This window comes from Molossus molossus, unplaced genomic scaffold (assembly GCF_014108415.1).
Source record: "Molossus molossus isolate mMolMol1 unplaced genomic scaffold, mMolMol1.p scaffold_m16_p_5, whole genome shotgun sequence".
In the NCBI taxonomy this organism is placed as follows: Eukaryota; Metazoa; Chordata; class Mammalia; order Chiroptera; family Molossidae; genus Molossus; species Molossus molossus.
In genome coordinates this window covers 63,920,025-63,937,626 of record NW_023425388.1, presented here as the reverse complement: position 1 = coordinate 63,937,626, position 17,602 = coordinate 63,920,025, and the positions used below count along the sequence as shown (strand labels likewise).

General features: G+C 40.8%; 1 protein-coding gene across 1 annotated transcript in view; it reads right to left on the bottom strand.

The window, feature by feature from the left end:
* Positions 1-1,213: 1,213 nt before the first annotated feature.
* Positions 1,214-17,602, bottom strand: part of HSPBAP1 (HSPB1 associated protein 1) — a 49,897-nt gene continuing 33,508 nt past the window's right edge. The window contains exons 4-8 of the mRNA XM_036242911.1: positions 15,757-15,893; positions 12,754-12,925; positions 10,072-10,155; positions 1,896-2,006; positions 1,214-1,782 (exon numbers count right to left, since the gene is read on the bottom strand). Coding sequence (XP_036098804.1) covers positions 1,252-1,782; positions 1,896-2,006; positions 10,072-10,155; positions 12,754-12,925; positions 15,757-15,893 — 1,035 coding nt within the window. The 3' untranslated portion in view covers positions 1,214-1,251. The remainder of the gene's footprint in view (positions 1,783-1,895; positions 2,007-10,071; positions 10,156-12,753; positions 12,926-15,756; positions 15,894-17,602) is intronic.

Here is a 17,602-nt window from a genome sequence, read left to right as displayed (position 1 = left end):
GGCTACACCCACTAGGTTAACGGACACAGTACCCTTGGCTACAACATCCTCTGCCCCAATGTATTTGACGGAGTACTGCCAGTAAGGTCTTCTTTTTAAAATTATCCACTCAGCTGGATACAACACCTGCCACGTGCTGGCCAATGATCTAGGTTCTGCAAATACAGCAATAATCAAAGTCCAAACCTTCATGCAGTGACATTCTGGTTGGGGAATATAAACAACAGATAAATAGGTAGATATACAGTGGTCAGATGGTGGTTAAGTGCTACAGAAGCATTTTTCCCTCCAAATCCTTCTTTTCCTGGTCATGTCCACATGACACCTCCCTCCCTCCCTCTCTCTGGAAGGCACATACTTTCTTTGGGTTTATTGATACCCTCAGGCTGAAGACTGAGAAGGATAAGGCCAGAAGTCAGCTCATCAAAAAGGTGATTTTGTACACCTCTTGTTTTGTATTTGTTTCATAAATAGTTGCTGAGAGATCAATGTGCTTTTCTAATTTCTAAATTCTTACTTAGACCTTAATGGCAACAATTATCCCCAGATCTTCTTGCAAAAGTAGTAACAGTGGGATCAATTTCATCAAACCAAGCTTTTAGTCCGTTTTTATTCCCAGGACGTGTTTCTACATGCCCAGGTTCCTTCCATACTGGACCCCCAACTACTTTTCTCCTGTGGGTATCCTGCCCTGGATGCAGGGATTAACAGTGAGAATTCTGTCGGTGTTAGAAATCTGATCACGTCAGGTCAAGGCTAGAATCCACCCAATGGGTGCATTAGGCCAGGGGCTGGCAATATACATATATTTTTTTCTGTGAGGGAATATAGTGAAGACTTTCAGCTTTGTGGGCATCTGGTTTCTGTCACTGCTCAACTCTGCTACAGCAACCCCACCACCACAGACAGCACGTGAACAAGTCACGAGGCTGTGTTCCAATCACACTTCATTACAAAAACAAGCCGCCCCTGCTTCAGGCTGATGGAGAGATTCTTTCCGGTTGAGAACACTTGGGGCTTACATTTGAAGAGGGCTGGAGGGATGGAATGGGAGAGGAAAGGAAAGGGCTCAGGAAAAAGGTCTAACAAATAACAGAGCAATGTGCATGCAAGAAGGTGGCAAGAGACTGAAATTTAACAAGTACATTTACAAGCATGAGCATAATTTGTGCTACTTCAGCTTTTATTTAAAAATCGTACTATTTTGAAAATATTTAAAAATAGTATTTAAAAAGTCATTTTCTATTATAATCACAAACTTCTTCCTTGTATCAAAAGTTGTGCCACAATCTTGGTTACTTGTGGATTCACCAAGCAGTCCAGCAAGTTATCTGTGGAAATGAATGTCTGAGAAGGGGCCATAGTATTATTTGAAGCAATTTGTTCACCAATTGCATTCTCATGTTTACTCATTATTCGTTGCTTCTTAGTACAGTGCAATTTTTCAAATTGCTCTCCATCTTTGGCAACAAAGTCTTTACCATCATTTTCAAGTATGCCCCCTCTTTCTGAGGGTGGGTCTTCAGAACTCGGTTGCACGGGAACCAGATCAGGGCCGAAGGGACTTGCTGCCTGCTGTTCTACTGTTCCCGAGGTCAGGTTCTGGCTACCTGTCTGATCCACCTCCATGAGGCTGTGCACACTTAATTCTTTCTTCACGTACTCTCCGTTTGTTCTGAGTGCTTGGATTTCTACTGGCTTAGATGTTCTGTAATGATCAAAAAAGGCTGAAACAGCTCTATTTAAGTAGCGACAATTGACTTCATGGGATGTTTCCTCAACCTAAGGAAAACGAAAAACCTTTTAGAGTGGCTACATAGATTGGAAAATACATCTAGTCAGGGTTGATTTATTACAGGAAGCAACTGCCATGACGGGAGCCCAAAGTGGCCTACCTCTGTTGGGTTCAGCCAAGCTCTGGTGCTGTGTGGGTCCTCCGCAGTCTTCAGGGCACACACAAGCGTGCGGGTGATGGCCTCCTCTACCCGAGCCTGGTGGTCCTCTTCCTAAGTTGAGATGAAAACACCATTGTTTTTCATTTGTCTCTGTGTCTCATGGCTTAAAAGAGATAAGAGTCTCTTAATTACCTGTTCTTTTCTCATTAATATAAGCTTAATAATATGAACATGTTGGCAGACCACAATTTTTTGTGTGTTTACTATCATCTGCCATCCAGAAGAGCCGCAGAATATTTCACTAGCCAAATTTAAGTATATATCCTGTCTATAAGGCATAGGCCTTGAACATGAACCACTTTGTGATGGTTTTTTTCCCCCAATCTTTTCCATTCTCTGACATGTTTCAAGCCAAAAAAAAAAAAAAGTGTTACATATATAGAAATAATCCTTATAGAGTTTGACAAGCTAATTGTTTGAGGAATGGGAGAAAAATTATAATAAACATGCTTAGCCACAAGAATGAGATGGCTAAATCTGTAAATAAGTTTTTTAAGATACAATAAATATAAACCAGAGCATTAATGACAAACTACATTAAAGTCAACAACTTTACTTCATCAAACACCATAAAAGAAAAAAAAAATCCCAGATGTCTATAATATATAGTATAATTGATAAAGCCCTGTAAGAATATGAGATTAATATTTAGACTATATAAAGAGTTTGCACACTTCAGTAAGAAAATGACCCAATTTTTAAAATGGGCAAAAGACATGAAGATAAGCATTTCAACAAAAAACAATTACATGATTAATAAACATAAAAATATGCTTAACCTCATTAAAAATATAGGAAATGTAAATCGAGAAACAAACAAAAAAAGCCCCAGTAAAAGAGGGTCTGATAATTCCAAGTGGTGGAAAAATGTGCCCTGACAGACACAAGTATCACACACTGATGATATAAGTGCATACTGATAGAGCCATTTGGAAAACATGTTAGCATTATCTTGTAAACTTGAGTACTGTATACCCTACAGACCAGCAATTCTACTCTGAGATATACACATACTCTCTAGAGAAACTTGTACATTTGTACAAGAATACTCCAGTTATAAAAGTAAAAAATAGTAAAGAACCCAGAACAATGAACCAGTAAATTGTGGTACATTAACACAAGAAAATACTTCACAGTGAAATGAATGTGACAACACAGATGAATCTTGGAAACATAATATCAGTGTGAAAAAGCAAATCCCCCACATTGAGACACGCTTTACACAAGGACGGCTACAATAAAAAAGACAGATAACCACAAGTGTTGACGAGGATGGGGAGAAACCAGTCTTCAGTCACTGCTAGTGGGACTGTAAAGGGTACAGCTGCTTTGGAAAAAAGCCTGGCAGTTCCTCAAAAGTTTAACATATGTGATGGTTAATTTTATAAGTCAACTTGATTGGGCTTTGGTGCCCAGTTGTTTGGTCAAGCACTAGCAGAGATGTTACTGTGAAGATATTTTCTAGATGTGATTAATATCTGTAATCAGTTGACTTTCAGAAGATTGCCCTCAACCATGTGGGTGGACCTCATCTAATCAGTTGAAGGCCTCCACAGTGAAAACCAAGGTTTCCTGGAGAAGATGGAATTCTGCCTCAAGACTAGCAGAAACCCTGAGTGAGCGTCCAGCCTGCTGGGCTGTCCTACAGATTTCACACTCTAGACCGCAACTTCAACTCCTTGAGTTTTCATCCTGCTGCCCTGCCTTGACTAATTAACATACCATATGACCCAGCAATTCCACTCCGAGGTGTATATCCAAGAGAAATGAAAACATATATCCACATAAAACTTGTACATGAATGTTAACAATAGAATTATTCATAGTAGCTAAAAGCAGACACAATCCAAATGTCTACCAACTCATGGATGAATAAACAAAACATGGTATATTTATACAATGGAACACATTCAGCCATAAAAAAAGAAATGAAATACTGATACATACTACTACATAATGAATCTTGAAAACATGCTGAGTGAGAGATGCCAGCCACAGAACACTACATTATGTAATTCCAGAACTGGCAAATCTACACAGATAGTAAACAGGTTAATGATCGCCTATGGCTAGAAAGGAAAATGGGAGGAGTAACTATCAATAGATATGGGGTTTCTTTTTAGGGTGGTGAAAATGTACCAAATTTGATTTGGGTATGGTTGCACAATTCTGTGAATATAGTAAAAACTACTGAACTGTACAATTCAAATGGCTGATCTGGATGGTATATAAATTATATCATAATAAAGTCATTATTTAAAAAAACCCACAAGCCAAGATGGCGGCGTAGGTAAACGCGGTATCACGTGCTCCCACAACCACATCAAAGTTACAACTAAACTACAGAACAACCATCATTCAAAACCGCCTGAAATCAAGCTGAATGGAAGTCCTACAACTATGGAATTAAAGCAGCAGCCACATCCAGACTGGTAGGAGGGGCGAAGGCGGACAGGCTGGTCCCACACCCACGTGTGGCAGATAAAAATCCGGAGGACACCTTGGCTGGGAAGGTCCTTCCTGAGGACTGAGGGGTCCTTGTCCCACACCAGGCGCCCGCTCAGGGTTCCAGTGCCAGGAAGAGAAGTCCCCATAACTTCTGGCTGGAAAAACCAGAGGGAACTGAGGCTCAGGGAAGCTGAAGCGGCTGGAGCCCCAGGCACCTCCTCTTAAAGGGCCCGCGCACGGACTTATTGGACTCACTCCCTCTAAGCTTGGAGGGGAGGCAGCTCGAGGGATGCCAGAGACATACAGGAAAGAACTGAGCTGTTTGGCACTGGAACGAGGGCTGGAGAGGGGGCTTTCTCCGAGACAAACGTGCTGTCAGAGGCCTTTGTTCCTTTGGTGAACCCTTCCCTGGGGCAGCAGACAGTCGCCATATCTGGGACTCCACACTGGTAACCCCGCCCTGGTGATTCCCTGAGGCCCCGCCCCACCCAACTTTCAGGCCCACCCAAGCTGTTGCCAGTTGCTTAACCACAGGATTGGCTTGTCTTGGATCCTGCTTCAGGTTTTCTTAAATTCTTTCAAACAAGCAGCATCTAGTCTCAGATAGCCCCATACCTCTCCTTAAGTAATACACAGAAACAAACACAGGGAGGCAGCCAAAATGAGGAGACAAAGAAACAGGTCCCAAATGAAAGAACAGAACAAAACCCCAAGAAAAGAACTAAGCAAAATGGAGATAAGCAACCTAACAGATGCTGAGTTCAAAATACTGCTTATAAGGATGCTCAATGAACTTAGTGAGAACCTCAGCGAACTGAGTGAGGGCCTCAAGAGCATAAAAAAGGACCAGTCAGAAATGATGGATGCACAGTCAGAAATGAAGGAGGCATTAACTGAAATAAAGAATAATTTATACAGATTCAATAGTAGAGTAGCTAAAGCCAAGAAGCAAACTATTGATTTGGAATATAAGGAAGCAAAAAACACACAATCAGAACAACAAAAAGAAAAAAGAATCCAAAAAAATTAGGATAGTGTAAGGAGCCTCTGGGACAACTTCAAGCATGCCAACATTCGCATCTTGGGGGTGCCAGAAGGAGAAGAGCAAGAACAAGAAATTGAAAACCTGTTTGAAACAATAATGGCAGAAAACTTCCCTAACTTGGTGAAGGAAAAAGACATACAAGTCCAGGAAGCACAGAGTCCCAACAAGATGAACCGCAAGAGGCCCACACCAAGACACATCATCATCAAAATGCAAAAGGTTCAAGACAAAGAGAGAATCTTAAAAGCAGCAAGAGAAAAGCAGATAATTACCTACAAGGGAGTTCCCATAAGACTGTCAGCTGATTTCTCGAAAGAAACTTTGCAGGCCAGAAGAGAGTGGCAAGAAATATTCAGAATAATGAAAAGTAAGAACCTATAACCAAGATTACTCTATCCTGCAAAGCTGTCATTTATAATCGATGGCCATATAAAGAATTTCCCAGACAAGAAAAAGCTAAAGGAGTTCATCACCACCAAACTGTTATTATATGAAATGTTGAAGGGTCTTTTTGAAGAAAAAGATAAAATATATGAACAAACAAAATGGCAATGAATACATATCTATTGACAATGGAATCTACAAACAAATGAACAGGCAGAACAGAAACATTCTCAGAGATACAGAGAACATTTTGTTGGTTGCCATTTGGGAGGGGGGTTGGGGGAATGGGTGTAAAAGTTGAAGGAATTAAGAAGTACAAATTCATTGATAGACTGACAAACCTCAAAGGGAAAGGGGTTGGGGGATGGGAAGAAATAAACCAAAGAACTTATATGCATAACCAATGGACACAGACAACAGTGTGGGAAAAGGCGGGAGGCGGCGGGAGTGGGGAGGAGGGGGTCAATGGGGGAAAAATGAGGAACATCTGTAATACATTCAACAATAAAGATAAAAAAAAAAACCCACAAGCCCAGAAGACTACAGTAAATATGACCTCATTTGCATAGAGCTCAAAAGTGTGCAAAACTAAGCAGTATACTAAGCAGGGACATATAAATACATAATAAAACTTGCTTTGTTTAAGCAAGAGAATGAAGCTAGTGAAGAAAACAGATGGGGTGGGATGGGGAAAGCACAACACATGCATGTTTTCTGTAACTTTCTAGTTTGGGGTCAGGTAACGGGTTCATTGGTATTCCTTATATTACTCTTCATATCCTACAAATATGCTACATATCTAGTTTCATATGCATACATGAAATAAAATACATAACAAAAAATTATGAGAGAGGATAGCCTGTAAAAATGAACAAAAATGTTTTCTAAAAACATTTGGAACAAATACTGATACATACATTTCAATACTGGAAGAATAAGGAGGAAAAATGGATGAAAAAGGCACCATTGGGAAGAACTGAGAATTTACTTTATCCCCTTAAATATATCAGAACAAACAGAATCTACATTTCTTTTCCAGAGAAACTGAGAAGGAATGAATACTGCACCACCTGAAGAGAACTAATATCTATGTTTTCCCAAATCAATGTGACTCGTGACAGGAATACCAGAGGCTGGAGTTAGCTTGAATACAGTAGATAGGTTTTAAGACCTAAGGGCTTTTTGGAGCTAAATTTGACAACAAGAAGGAATTATGGTCTAGTGCCGGAAGAGACAAAAATAAAAGCAATACATGCCAGAGGAAGATATAATTACTAAACTCCAATTCTGCACTCTAGTTTTTCAAGAAAGAATGAATGGTTTTCAAATTGAAGTACACAAAAAGAAGCTATGATACCTATCCTTTGGAAAATTCTAGGAGAGACAACTACACAGATGGTATATTACAAGCTTTAAAAAGACCAGGGTTTCAAACTCTTGAGACTATCTATTTTCAAATCTAAATAAAATATGTACAAATAATATTCTATAGTACATTAAAAAATAACACATTACAACCACAAGAGATTTGTTCCAGAAATTAAGGATGAATCAATATTAGGAAATCCACTGATATAATTTGCCATAAAACCAGGTATTTACTAAAGAGGAGTATTATATCATCATCTTAATCGATGCTTAAAAAGGCATTCAACAAAATTCAACACCTTTTCCTGATTTTAATAAACAAAAGGTAATGAAATAGGAATTGAGAAATACTTAACATGATAAAGTATATACACAACTCAGCCCTAAATGCAGCCTTTTACTTAAAGAGAAATCACTAGAGGAATTCCCTCTAAAGTAAGAAAAAAAAAAAACAAGGATGTTGTTATCTCCACTAATACTTACTACTGAATTGGAGGTATTAGCCAATGTAATCAAATAAAAGAAAACAGTTACAAGCAAACAGATAGGAAAAAAAGAGGTTAAACTATTTTAATTTTTAGGTAATCTGAGAGAGAACTGAAAATACAAGATGGTCAATAAAAAAATCACTATGTGTGGATAAATTAATTCAAATTAACACATTCAATAGTCTTCATTTACACAAATAACATCCAGTCAGATGATATAATGAAAGAGAAGACCCTACTTACCATAGCAACAAAAAAGATAGAATGCCTAAAGATAAACCTTAAAAAAAAAAAAAAGCAAATCCTATATGAGGAAAACTTTATAACACTCCTGAAATAAAGAAAATTAGATTTGGACAAGTAGGAAGGTATCTCATTCTTGGATAGGACAATTCAATCTCATAAAGTTCATATAATATGGATTGAATAAAAATATCACCAGTTTTTGTTAATGAAGCTAGACAAACTGATTCTAAAGATCATATGAAAAAATAAAATCAAGAGGGGCCAGGGAAACACTGCAAAAGAAAAGCTATGACAGAAGTTAGCCCTACAGATTTAAAAAATGTACTAGAAGATATCTCTAAATAATAAAAGATAGAACTGATGAAAGAATGTGAAGAAAGAACAATGGAAGAAATAGACCCAAGTAAATAATGATATCTAGTATATGATTAAGGTGATATTTCAAATTACCAGGGAAAAGACAGACTTTAAAATAAGTGACGGCCCTGACAATTCTATTGTCATTTAGTAAAAGATAAATTGATCTCAACCTTACACTATATACTAGTAGAAACCTCTAAATGGACAAGAGATCTAAGCATAAAAATAAAAAAAAAAATCCAAATTGTAAAAACACTGGTGAATTCCTTTATGTCCTGGAAGACCTGGAAGACAGAAAAGTCTTTCTGGCTATGATTCACACGCCAGAAGCAACAAAGTTTAAGAACACATCCTGTCGGTGAGGCTGTGGAGCAAAGAAGCACTCTCACACGACTGATGGAAATGCGAAATGGCACAATCACAGTGGAGTGGAATTTGGCAAAACCTAACAAAATTAAAGATACATTTACCCTGTGCTTGACAAACCCACTTTTAAGATTCTACCCCGAAGACACACTTCAACAACAGAATGAGCTGGCTTGGGAGAAGCGGCACCTGTCAGGGCTACTGCAGGTGACTGGTACCGGGAGTGGAAGGACTCCCTGGACTCCACCCTGGCATCTGCTCCACCTCCAATTCAGCGTGCTGCGGGCAGAACTTCCGTGCTTCTACTGATCCCACGCCACACCTCTCACCTAATTCTCAAGGGCTACAACTCTCCTCAGCTCACACACACAGCTTCCCCTTACAGGACGGGTTTGTGTTCCTCCACAGCCCTTTCCATTACCAAGGGTAAGAAAAGCCTGACTGAGAGAAGAGTGCAGCTGCCAAAGACAGGAGATGCAACCAAGCTCTGGGAACAGGACACAGAGATGCACTGAAGGCCTCAGGTTAAAGAGGGCACAGGTGCAGCCAAACCTCTGGTTAAAGAGCATACAGATGTGCCCTGGCTGGTTTGGCTCACTGGTTAGAGTGTTGGCCCTCAGACCGAAGCATCACGGGTTCGATTCCTGGTCAAGGGCACGTGGCTGGGTTGCAAGTTCAATCCCCAGCCCCAGATGGGTTTGTGCGGGCAGCAACCAACCAATGTCTCTTTCTCACAGAGATGTGTCTTTCTTTCTCTCTTTCTCTTTCTCTTTCTCTCTCTCTCTCTCTCTCCCTCCCTCCCTTCCTCCCTCCCACTCCATCTAAAACTCAATGGAAAAATATCCTCAGGTGAGGATTAACAACAACAAAAAGATGCAATTAAGCCCTTGGGTTGAAGAAAATAGATGTGAGCTGAACAGGCAGCCATTTTAATTGTCAAGTAGAAAACCAGGATTAAGCAAAGCTTATTGGAGGGAAAAGGCTTCTGGCAGAAATGAAATGATTTGAGAAAACATATAAGCCAGGACTGAGAGTTCTGCAATTAGTTATGAGAGCCCTGAAGCAATAAGCAGGTATTTCTGGCCCAGGTGGTGTGAGATGGGACTGGCAACATGGGGCAAACAGGGGAGATCCAGCCAGGCCCAACACAATTCTCCTAACGCTGGCCCAGGGGAAAAACCCTGCGTGCCAACATTAGGGCCCACTGTGTACCCTTAAAAGAAAAAATGGCACATTACTAAAACTCCTATCTCTAACCTAAATATCCACCAACAGAGCACAGAATACATAAATTATAGCATATCAACACAAAGTAACATTGGAATGTTGGTTAAAGTTAATCACCACATTTTATAAACAGGCTTTGTATATGTAAAAAGCAGGGGATACATTTATTAAGAAAAATAAGTACCAGCTCAATCCATGAGTTTATACTGACAGTGACAGGATCAATGGACTCTACGTAATGCCACCAGTGTCTGGGAACAAACAGAACCTAAAGGGTAAACAAAAAATGGTTAGCACAAGAACAGGAATTTTATTTTTATGTCAGAATTAAACCCTAACTGAAGACACTAGAAAAAGTAATACAAATGAATTTATCATAATATTGCTTTAGGAGTGGAAAACAAGAAAAAAAACCCCATAATCCTTTTGTTCTTTTTTTTAAATTGACAAATTCATCTGTTCTACAAAGGATACTACCAGCTCCTCCCATCACTACTCTCCCTAATCCTGGACCTTCTCTGTTCACATCTAAGTCTTAGTACAGGATTTTGAGACTCTAATAGTTCCCCTTTTCCACTGAAAAATAGTTGTACACATTCTGAGAAAGGGCATAGGTAAGAATGCAGGACATCGTTTCTGTCTTCTCAGTCTACGATCTGGCCAGTGAAAAGTAGTAAGCAGAATGGTGGACTTACACAAGTGGTAACCCTGATGAGTGGACACTGGTGCAGGAACTTCAAAGGTGGGAGAAGCAGGCATGAACTAAGGCCAGGGGCAAGCTGGATGGAGGGAGTGTGATTTGAACCAGGGCTGGATGGTAAGTCAGAGAGAAGACTGAGGATGTATCGGGAGGGAGAAGAGGCACAGACAAGGGAGGTGGGGTTGTTGAGGCACAGCGAGTGGGCCAGTCTTACCATGCAGAGGGAGTAATGAGAGGTAAGTGGGAGAGTTTGTTGGGGGAGGGTCTGTGGAGGGCTCTGAAATCAGAATACAGAATCTGGATTTTATCCTATTGGCATTAGGAGTGGCTAAGAAACTTTAAGTAGGGGGATGGTTAAAATAGTGACATTATGGGAGAGTCTGAGAAGGACAGGAGATTCCTGCAATAGTCCAATTATTAAATGCTAAGATCTAGCCAGGAAGGTATAGTAGACAAAAGCAACAGGCAGAGTCAAGGCGGACTGCGTTTGTTCAGACTCAGTATGAGATTTCCTGCGGAAGGCTGAGTAGAACAGAGAGATGACCTCGGGCTCTTGGCCTTCAGATCTGGAAACTGGTGGCACTCGCTATGGACAAAGTTGAGCTGGGAGACGGGAAGAGAGTTCCTTTTAGTGGAATGGGACACACTGGATTTTGTCATTAGCAGGTCACGAATGTCCTATCACAGTGTATACTTCCAGTACGTAGTAAGAGAGCACCAGTTTGAGGTGGATTAAGGAATAAGTAGGATGCAAGGAAAACTGGTTATGCTAAACAGAAACATTCAAATTTGGCTATTAAAATCGAAGAAAAAATGAATTACAACTTCACACTCACTAGTAGAATGTTTACAACAACAACAACAACATAATAATGATATAATAATTATATCATTAATAATAATAATGAGAAATAACAAGTGTTGGTGAGGATGTGGAGGAACTGGAACCTTCATACACTGCTGGTGGGAAGGTAAGACGGTGCAGTTGCTGTGGAAAACAGTTTGGAAGTTTCCCAAAAAGTTAAACACAGAGTTACTATATGACCCAGCAATTCCACTCCTAGGTATATATACCAAAGAGAAATGAAAACATATATGTGTACAAAAACTCGTACACAAATGTTCATAGTGGCATTATTTACCATAGCTCAAAAGTACAAAACCAACCCAAATGGCCATCACTGATTAATGGTTAAACAAAATGTATCACCATACAGTGGAATATATTCAACCATAAAAAGGAATGAAGTACTAATAACATTCTACAGCATGGATGAACCTTATGCTAAGTGAAAGAAACCAGTTACGAAAGCTCATATATTGTATGACTGTACTTATGTGAAATGGCCAGAATAGGTAACTCTATAGAGAAAGAAAAGGTAAGTGGTTTCCAGGGGCTGGAGGGAGAGGTGAAGGGAGAGTAACTGCCAACAGGTTGAGGCAACGTGAGTCTATACTCAAGCATGAAGAAAGCAGGAAAGGAGCCACTGAGAAGGTAGCAAAGGAAGAAAAACAGGCAGGGGAGAGGGATAATTGAGGGAATAAACTCTCCATAAGAGACTAAGAACATTTTTCAAATTGTTAATAAAACATCAGAAAGCAGATGCCAGTGCTATTAAGATGATTCTCCCTACTGGGCAGCAGCACTAGGTATAATACCTTTGGGAATGCTTCAGAGACAGTTACAAAAGCAACATCCATTCTTGCTTAAAAGCAAATCATTCTCCATTCATTCTGCCTTTGTTGGCCCACCACCTAAATGCATTACAACTTGAGTATATGTGTCTGGGTTCTAGCAGAGTTGAACAGATATTAACTGTGAATAAATGTTCCAGAGGTGCTCAAGTACCCATGCCTTGACACTTTTTCTTAACATGAAAAAAAAAAAAAGATTTTGTGAGCTGTCTTCTTCCACAGTCCATGCTCATCTTTACCAGCAGGAGGAGCTGTGTTCCCTCCTCCCATCTTTCTGTGACCTGAGAAGAGAGAAGTAAAGCCTGTAGCTGGAAAAGCTACCCTCCAATAGCAGAACACCAGGGAAGAAACCATTTTTATTTGTACTGGGCGGAGGGGAGGAAAGGGGGAGGCATGTGGCATAGCGACTTGAAAGAAGTTATAGCTAGGGGGTCCTCTGACAGGTCATCAAGGTTTCAAAGCCCCCATTACCTGTCCTGGGCTCAGCGTAACCACATGTCTTCGAGCTTTCTGGAACTGAGGAAAACGTTTAAAATCAGGATTGACAACATTGACTTTACTAAACACGCTAGATTCTTCATAAGGGATTCTAGTTGGATAAAGGAAAGGAGTATCTTCAGGAGGAAAGAGATGCCATCTTTTCCTAATTAAAGAAAAAAGAAGATATAAATTAGTACTCTGAACTTGTGATAAAACATGTAAGAAGGCAGCAGCTAAGTGTTTGTTTTTACTCGTTTTCATTCAGTCCATAAAGGGATAGAGGAGCAATGATAGTGGTCACCTGGCCCACCTCAGTAAGTGCTGGAATCTCCTCCATTGAAACCTGGTGGTGGCAGGGCAGGAGCTAATGATGCCCTGACGCAGCACCTTTGCTGGGACAGGATCGGTTTGAAAGATCATTCTTTCATATCCCAAATCAAAGTCCTCATACACTGTTTCCATCCCTCATTCTATAGTTCCTAGAATAAATCCGCCCCCCCCCCCCCAATATCTGTATTCTTATCTTATCCAGAGCAACCACCTGTAGTTCTACCCACCAGATAGTTTCCAGACTTCTTCCTGTTGGGGTTGTAAATTTCTTAAGGTAATCCATTAAGGAAGAGAAATGCATAAACGATGCCCCATAACTAAAAAGCAGAGTAATATAGAAATTTTCAAAAAGAGAAAACTGTAAGATGTTTCAGTCACTTTAAAAATTTTGAAAAACTTACAAAGCACCAGACACACCCATACTTCGAGCCAATAGAGGGAAGATACGGGAGACAAAGGAGGGACAATAGTTCAAAAGGAAGAGACAGAGACAGAAACACACTAATGGGGAAGCAAAGAGAAAGACAGCCCTGGCCGGTTTTGCTCAGCGGTTAGCGCGTCAGCCTGCGGTCCCGAGAAAGACAGATGGGAAAACACCTAGTTCTGAGAAAAGCCTGAAGCCCTCTAGTGACCCAGTGCAGTTCCACGGGGCTGTCACCCACGTCCTTTCAAAACTGGGAAGCAGTTGGCTGCTATTTTTGAATGAAGGAGTATATACTCAAGCCTTATTTTGCTTTAGAAATGGTAAGGCTACTCCATTCCACTGTACCTGTTGCTAGCTTAGAAAAATTTTTGGTATTTGGTATATTTAGAATGTTAGAATTGGAAGGATTTTTAAGAGATCATCAGTCTAATTTCACTTTCAAAGTAGTAGAGAGGGACTCAGTATTGGCTTGAGTCTTTCACTGGTAGAACCGGAACTAAGTCACAGATCTCCTGACCTCTCCGGTCCCAGTTCCTATCTCTGCGCCATAGCTGTGTTTCCCAAAGGAAGAGCCATAACAATAACCATCCCATACAATTTGCTTGGCTTGGCTTAAAATGTAATATATATGCATCCTTCTTTTGTTAATCAGAAAACGTAGTCAATCATCATGTCATCCCCTGCTGAAGAGCTCTCAGGGTTCTACATGCTGCAAGAACAGAGAACAAGCAGTATTTGCCTGGGAGTCAAGACCCTCATGACCATTTCTGCTTTCCCCTCTGTGCTGCCCAAGAAATGTCCTGAACGGCCAGGAGAGGAGACGGGGGTATCATTAAATAGGGGAAATAAGGCTGCATATATAACAGCTGGAGTACATCTCCAAGTGGAAGAAACAAATTCAGTTGTCCCTCGCCACTTCGCGCTTTGACTTTTGTGGCTTCACTCTATCGCAGTTTTTTCAAATACTGTACCATACTATATTTGAAAAAAGAGTGATAGAGTGAAGCCGTAAAAGTCAAAGCGCGAAGTGGCGAGGGACAACTGTATATAAATAAAGAATCCCACTTTGTGGAAATTCATTTATTGTGGTACACTCTGGAACTGATTAACCATGATAAAGGAGAGCCGACTGTTCTCACATAACTCCTAAAACCAGAGACTATCAAAATTATTACCTGACTTAGCTCTTTTATCTCTTAGGGTCCACAGACTGTGAAGATACAAAATTGAACTAAAGCCCGGCCGGTGTGACTCAGTGGCTGAGCGTCTAACCATGCACCACGAGGTCGCTGGTTCGATTCCCAGTCAGGGCACATGCCCAGGCTGTGGGCTCAATCCCCAGTGGGGGGCATGCAGGAGGCAGCCAATCGATGTTCTCTCTCATCGATGTTTCTACCTCTCTCCTCCTCTCCCTTCCTCTCTAAAGTCAATAAAAAAAAATTAAAGAAACAAAAAACCAAAATTGAACTAAAGTGAAAAAAATACTGCATTGTGTCTATAGGTAGGCACAAACTAAAATTTAGAGTTGAAAGAGGCTGTCTAGTCCAGCATTTCTCAAACCAGGCTCCCTGGCATCGCCTCAGGGGCCTGAGGGATAGCAGCAAAGTCTCTTCCTTTCAACAAACTGCTCTGCTCTTACTTATTTAGGTTTGAAGAAAGGGTGTTCCTGCCTTTTTTTTTTTTTTAGAGAGAGGGAGGAAGGGGGTGGGGGAGAGAGAGAGAGCAACATCAATGTGAGAGAGATATATCTTGCACATGCCTCAACTGGGGATCGAACCTGCACACTAGGTATGTGCCCTGACCAGGAATCAAACCCACAACCTTTGGTGCATGGGATGATGCTCCAGCCAACTGAGCCACCTGGCCAAGGCAGGTGTCCCTGATTTTAAATAAAAGTTTGAAAATTACACAGACTCTTATGTAAAAGAGCTAAGCAGAGGACTGAAGCTGAACTGGGAGAGGAATCCTGGAAGTCTAGGATCAGCTTTGTGAAGGCAATCCTGAACATGGCTGAAAGACACACACGGAAACACCATTTAACTGTTCCCCTCACTTCACAAAGGAGGAAACAACCAGAGGTCAAGAGATCTTACCTGGTCGTGAGGCAGGCTGACAGGATAGAGCCAGGATAAAATCTTGGGGTCCTACCACCTACCAGTACTGGTTTCTCTTCCTGTGCAACACAGACACACACACAGGCACGCAGACACACACGTTCTCATGCCGCACATGTGTATTACCTTCCTTGTACCTGGAATACTAAGTTGCAACCATAGGAGTCCAGATGACAGGGTGTGTGAGCCCCCAGGGAGCCGATCCACAATGTACTTTCCTGTCCATTTCTTCCATGAAACCCGAAGTCGGACCATATCACATCCTGTTTTGAAAATAAAGTTATAGTCCATCAAGAACCAAACAATTCCTCTGTATGGTAGTGCTGCACATTTAGTTTGACATAACCCACATCCATGGAATTAAAAATATGTATAAGCTAGAAGAGAGCAAACTAGTGAACCAGGCATGCAGGTTTTGTTTTATTCATATTTTAAATCATGAATTTTTCCTACTGAGTTAAAAAAAACAGCAACAAAAACATGTTGTACAGAACATGTTTCTAAATGCTTACACTTCTTTTATCAGTATCTTCAATCTATATTTTCTGTTTTTAGAGGCAAACTATTAACAGCTGTATTCAGAGAAAAATATTTTGAGAATACATTTAATAGATGGTTTTGAGGAAGACTAGAACGAGCATTTCCATTTTGGTTTGAGAGATGAAAAAAGCGGAACATGTGCACATAACTAGCATGTGACAGAAGGGGCAGTTTTCGCAAGGTCAGCACCATTTTAAGTGCCTATGGCTCACACGCAGCAGCTCCGGGGGTGGCAAAGTCATGTGCCTTCTGGATACAGCCCATAAGCTCCATGCAGTGAGCTCACCTCTGTATTCCCAATGCCTAAAATTATACCTGGCTCAAGGTAAGTATTTAAAATCCTGGATGCTTGGGAAGAAAAGAAGAATCTGTTGGCTGATTATGGGTAAATGGTTCAGGTCAAGAACATTTTTAAGCATCTACTGCATAGCTGCTATGATACTGGGTATTTGGAACACAAAAATTAATACAACACAGTCTCAGCCTTTAAATCTAAGAAAGAAAGATAGTCCACAAATCTATAATGTGGCAAGTTTTCTGACAGAAGTGAGCAGAGGATGCTCTAAGACAACAAAAGGACTCCTGGTCCCAAGCAGAGAGCTCGGGGAAGCCTTCAATTAACCTGGGTCCTTGTTGAACAGTTCACCACATCTGACTCTGGAATTTGACTAAAGGCAGCTGAAAGATGGCAGTATAAAAACAGGGGTTGCCTTAGCTAAGCAGCAGCTGGTTTAAGTGATTCTGAATCATCTGCTACATACACTCCCTTGGGAATCTAATGAACGCTAACACCCCTTTCCACAGAGAAATACACACACACAGTATTTCTCACATCCTTGGAGGGAGACGACGCGCTGACCGCAGGCGAGAAACTGTTCTACAGCACTGCTGCAGAAAGAATCACAGAAAAAAGGTTTTCTACAGGATGGGGGGTGGGGGCGGGTTACTATATGAGAAACTGACAAGAGGCTTCTCTGACTTCTAATCTAACACAATATAGACTAGTAAAAGAAAATTATCTTGGAATAATTAAATCAAGGTGACCTAAACTATCTAAATTTCAGCAGCAAGTTGGCTGGAAAAACCAAAGGATGAAGAGTTGGGGGGGGGGGGCGGTTAGTGGGAGGGGGTTTGCAGAGAGAGAGAGAGAGAATCAAAGTAATTTGTCAGCATTTGAGGTACTATTTTGTTTATTTTCCCACAGGCTCTTGAGAGTTGGGCCTTTCTTGCCAATTGAGTTCAGCTACTTATAGGAAGCCAAATGTCTGAAATCAATACAGGCCTGGGAAGAATCTGCCTTAAGTCTTGCTACTAGGTCACAACATCAGTGAAACTAGCACAGATGATTGATGGGGTGACCCACCCTGGAGTTCTACTCTAATGGCTACCTCAAGCATTGGGAAAGTCTTTAGAAAGCATCTATATGCAGGAA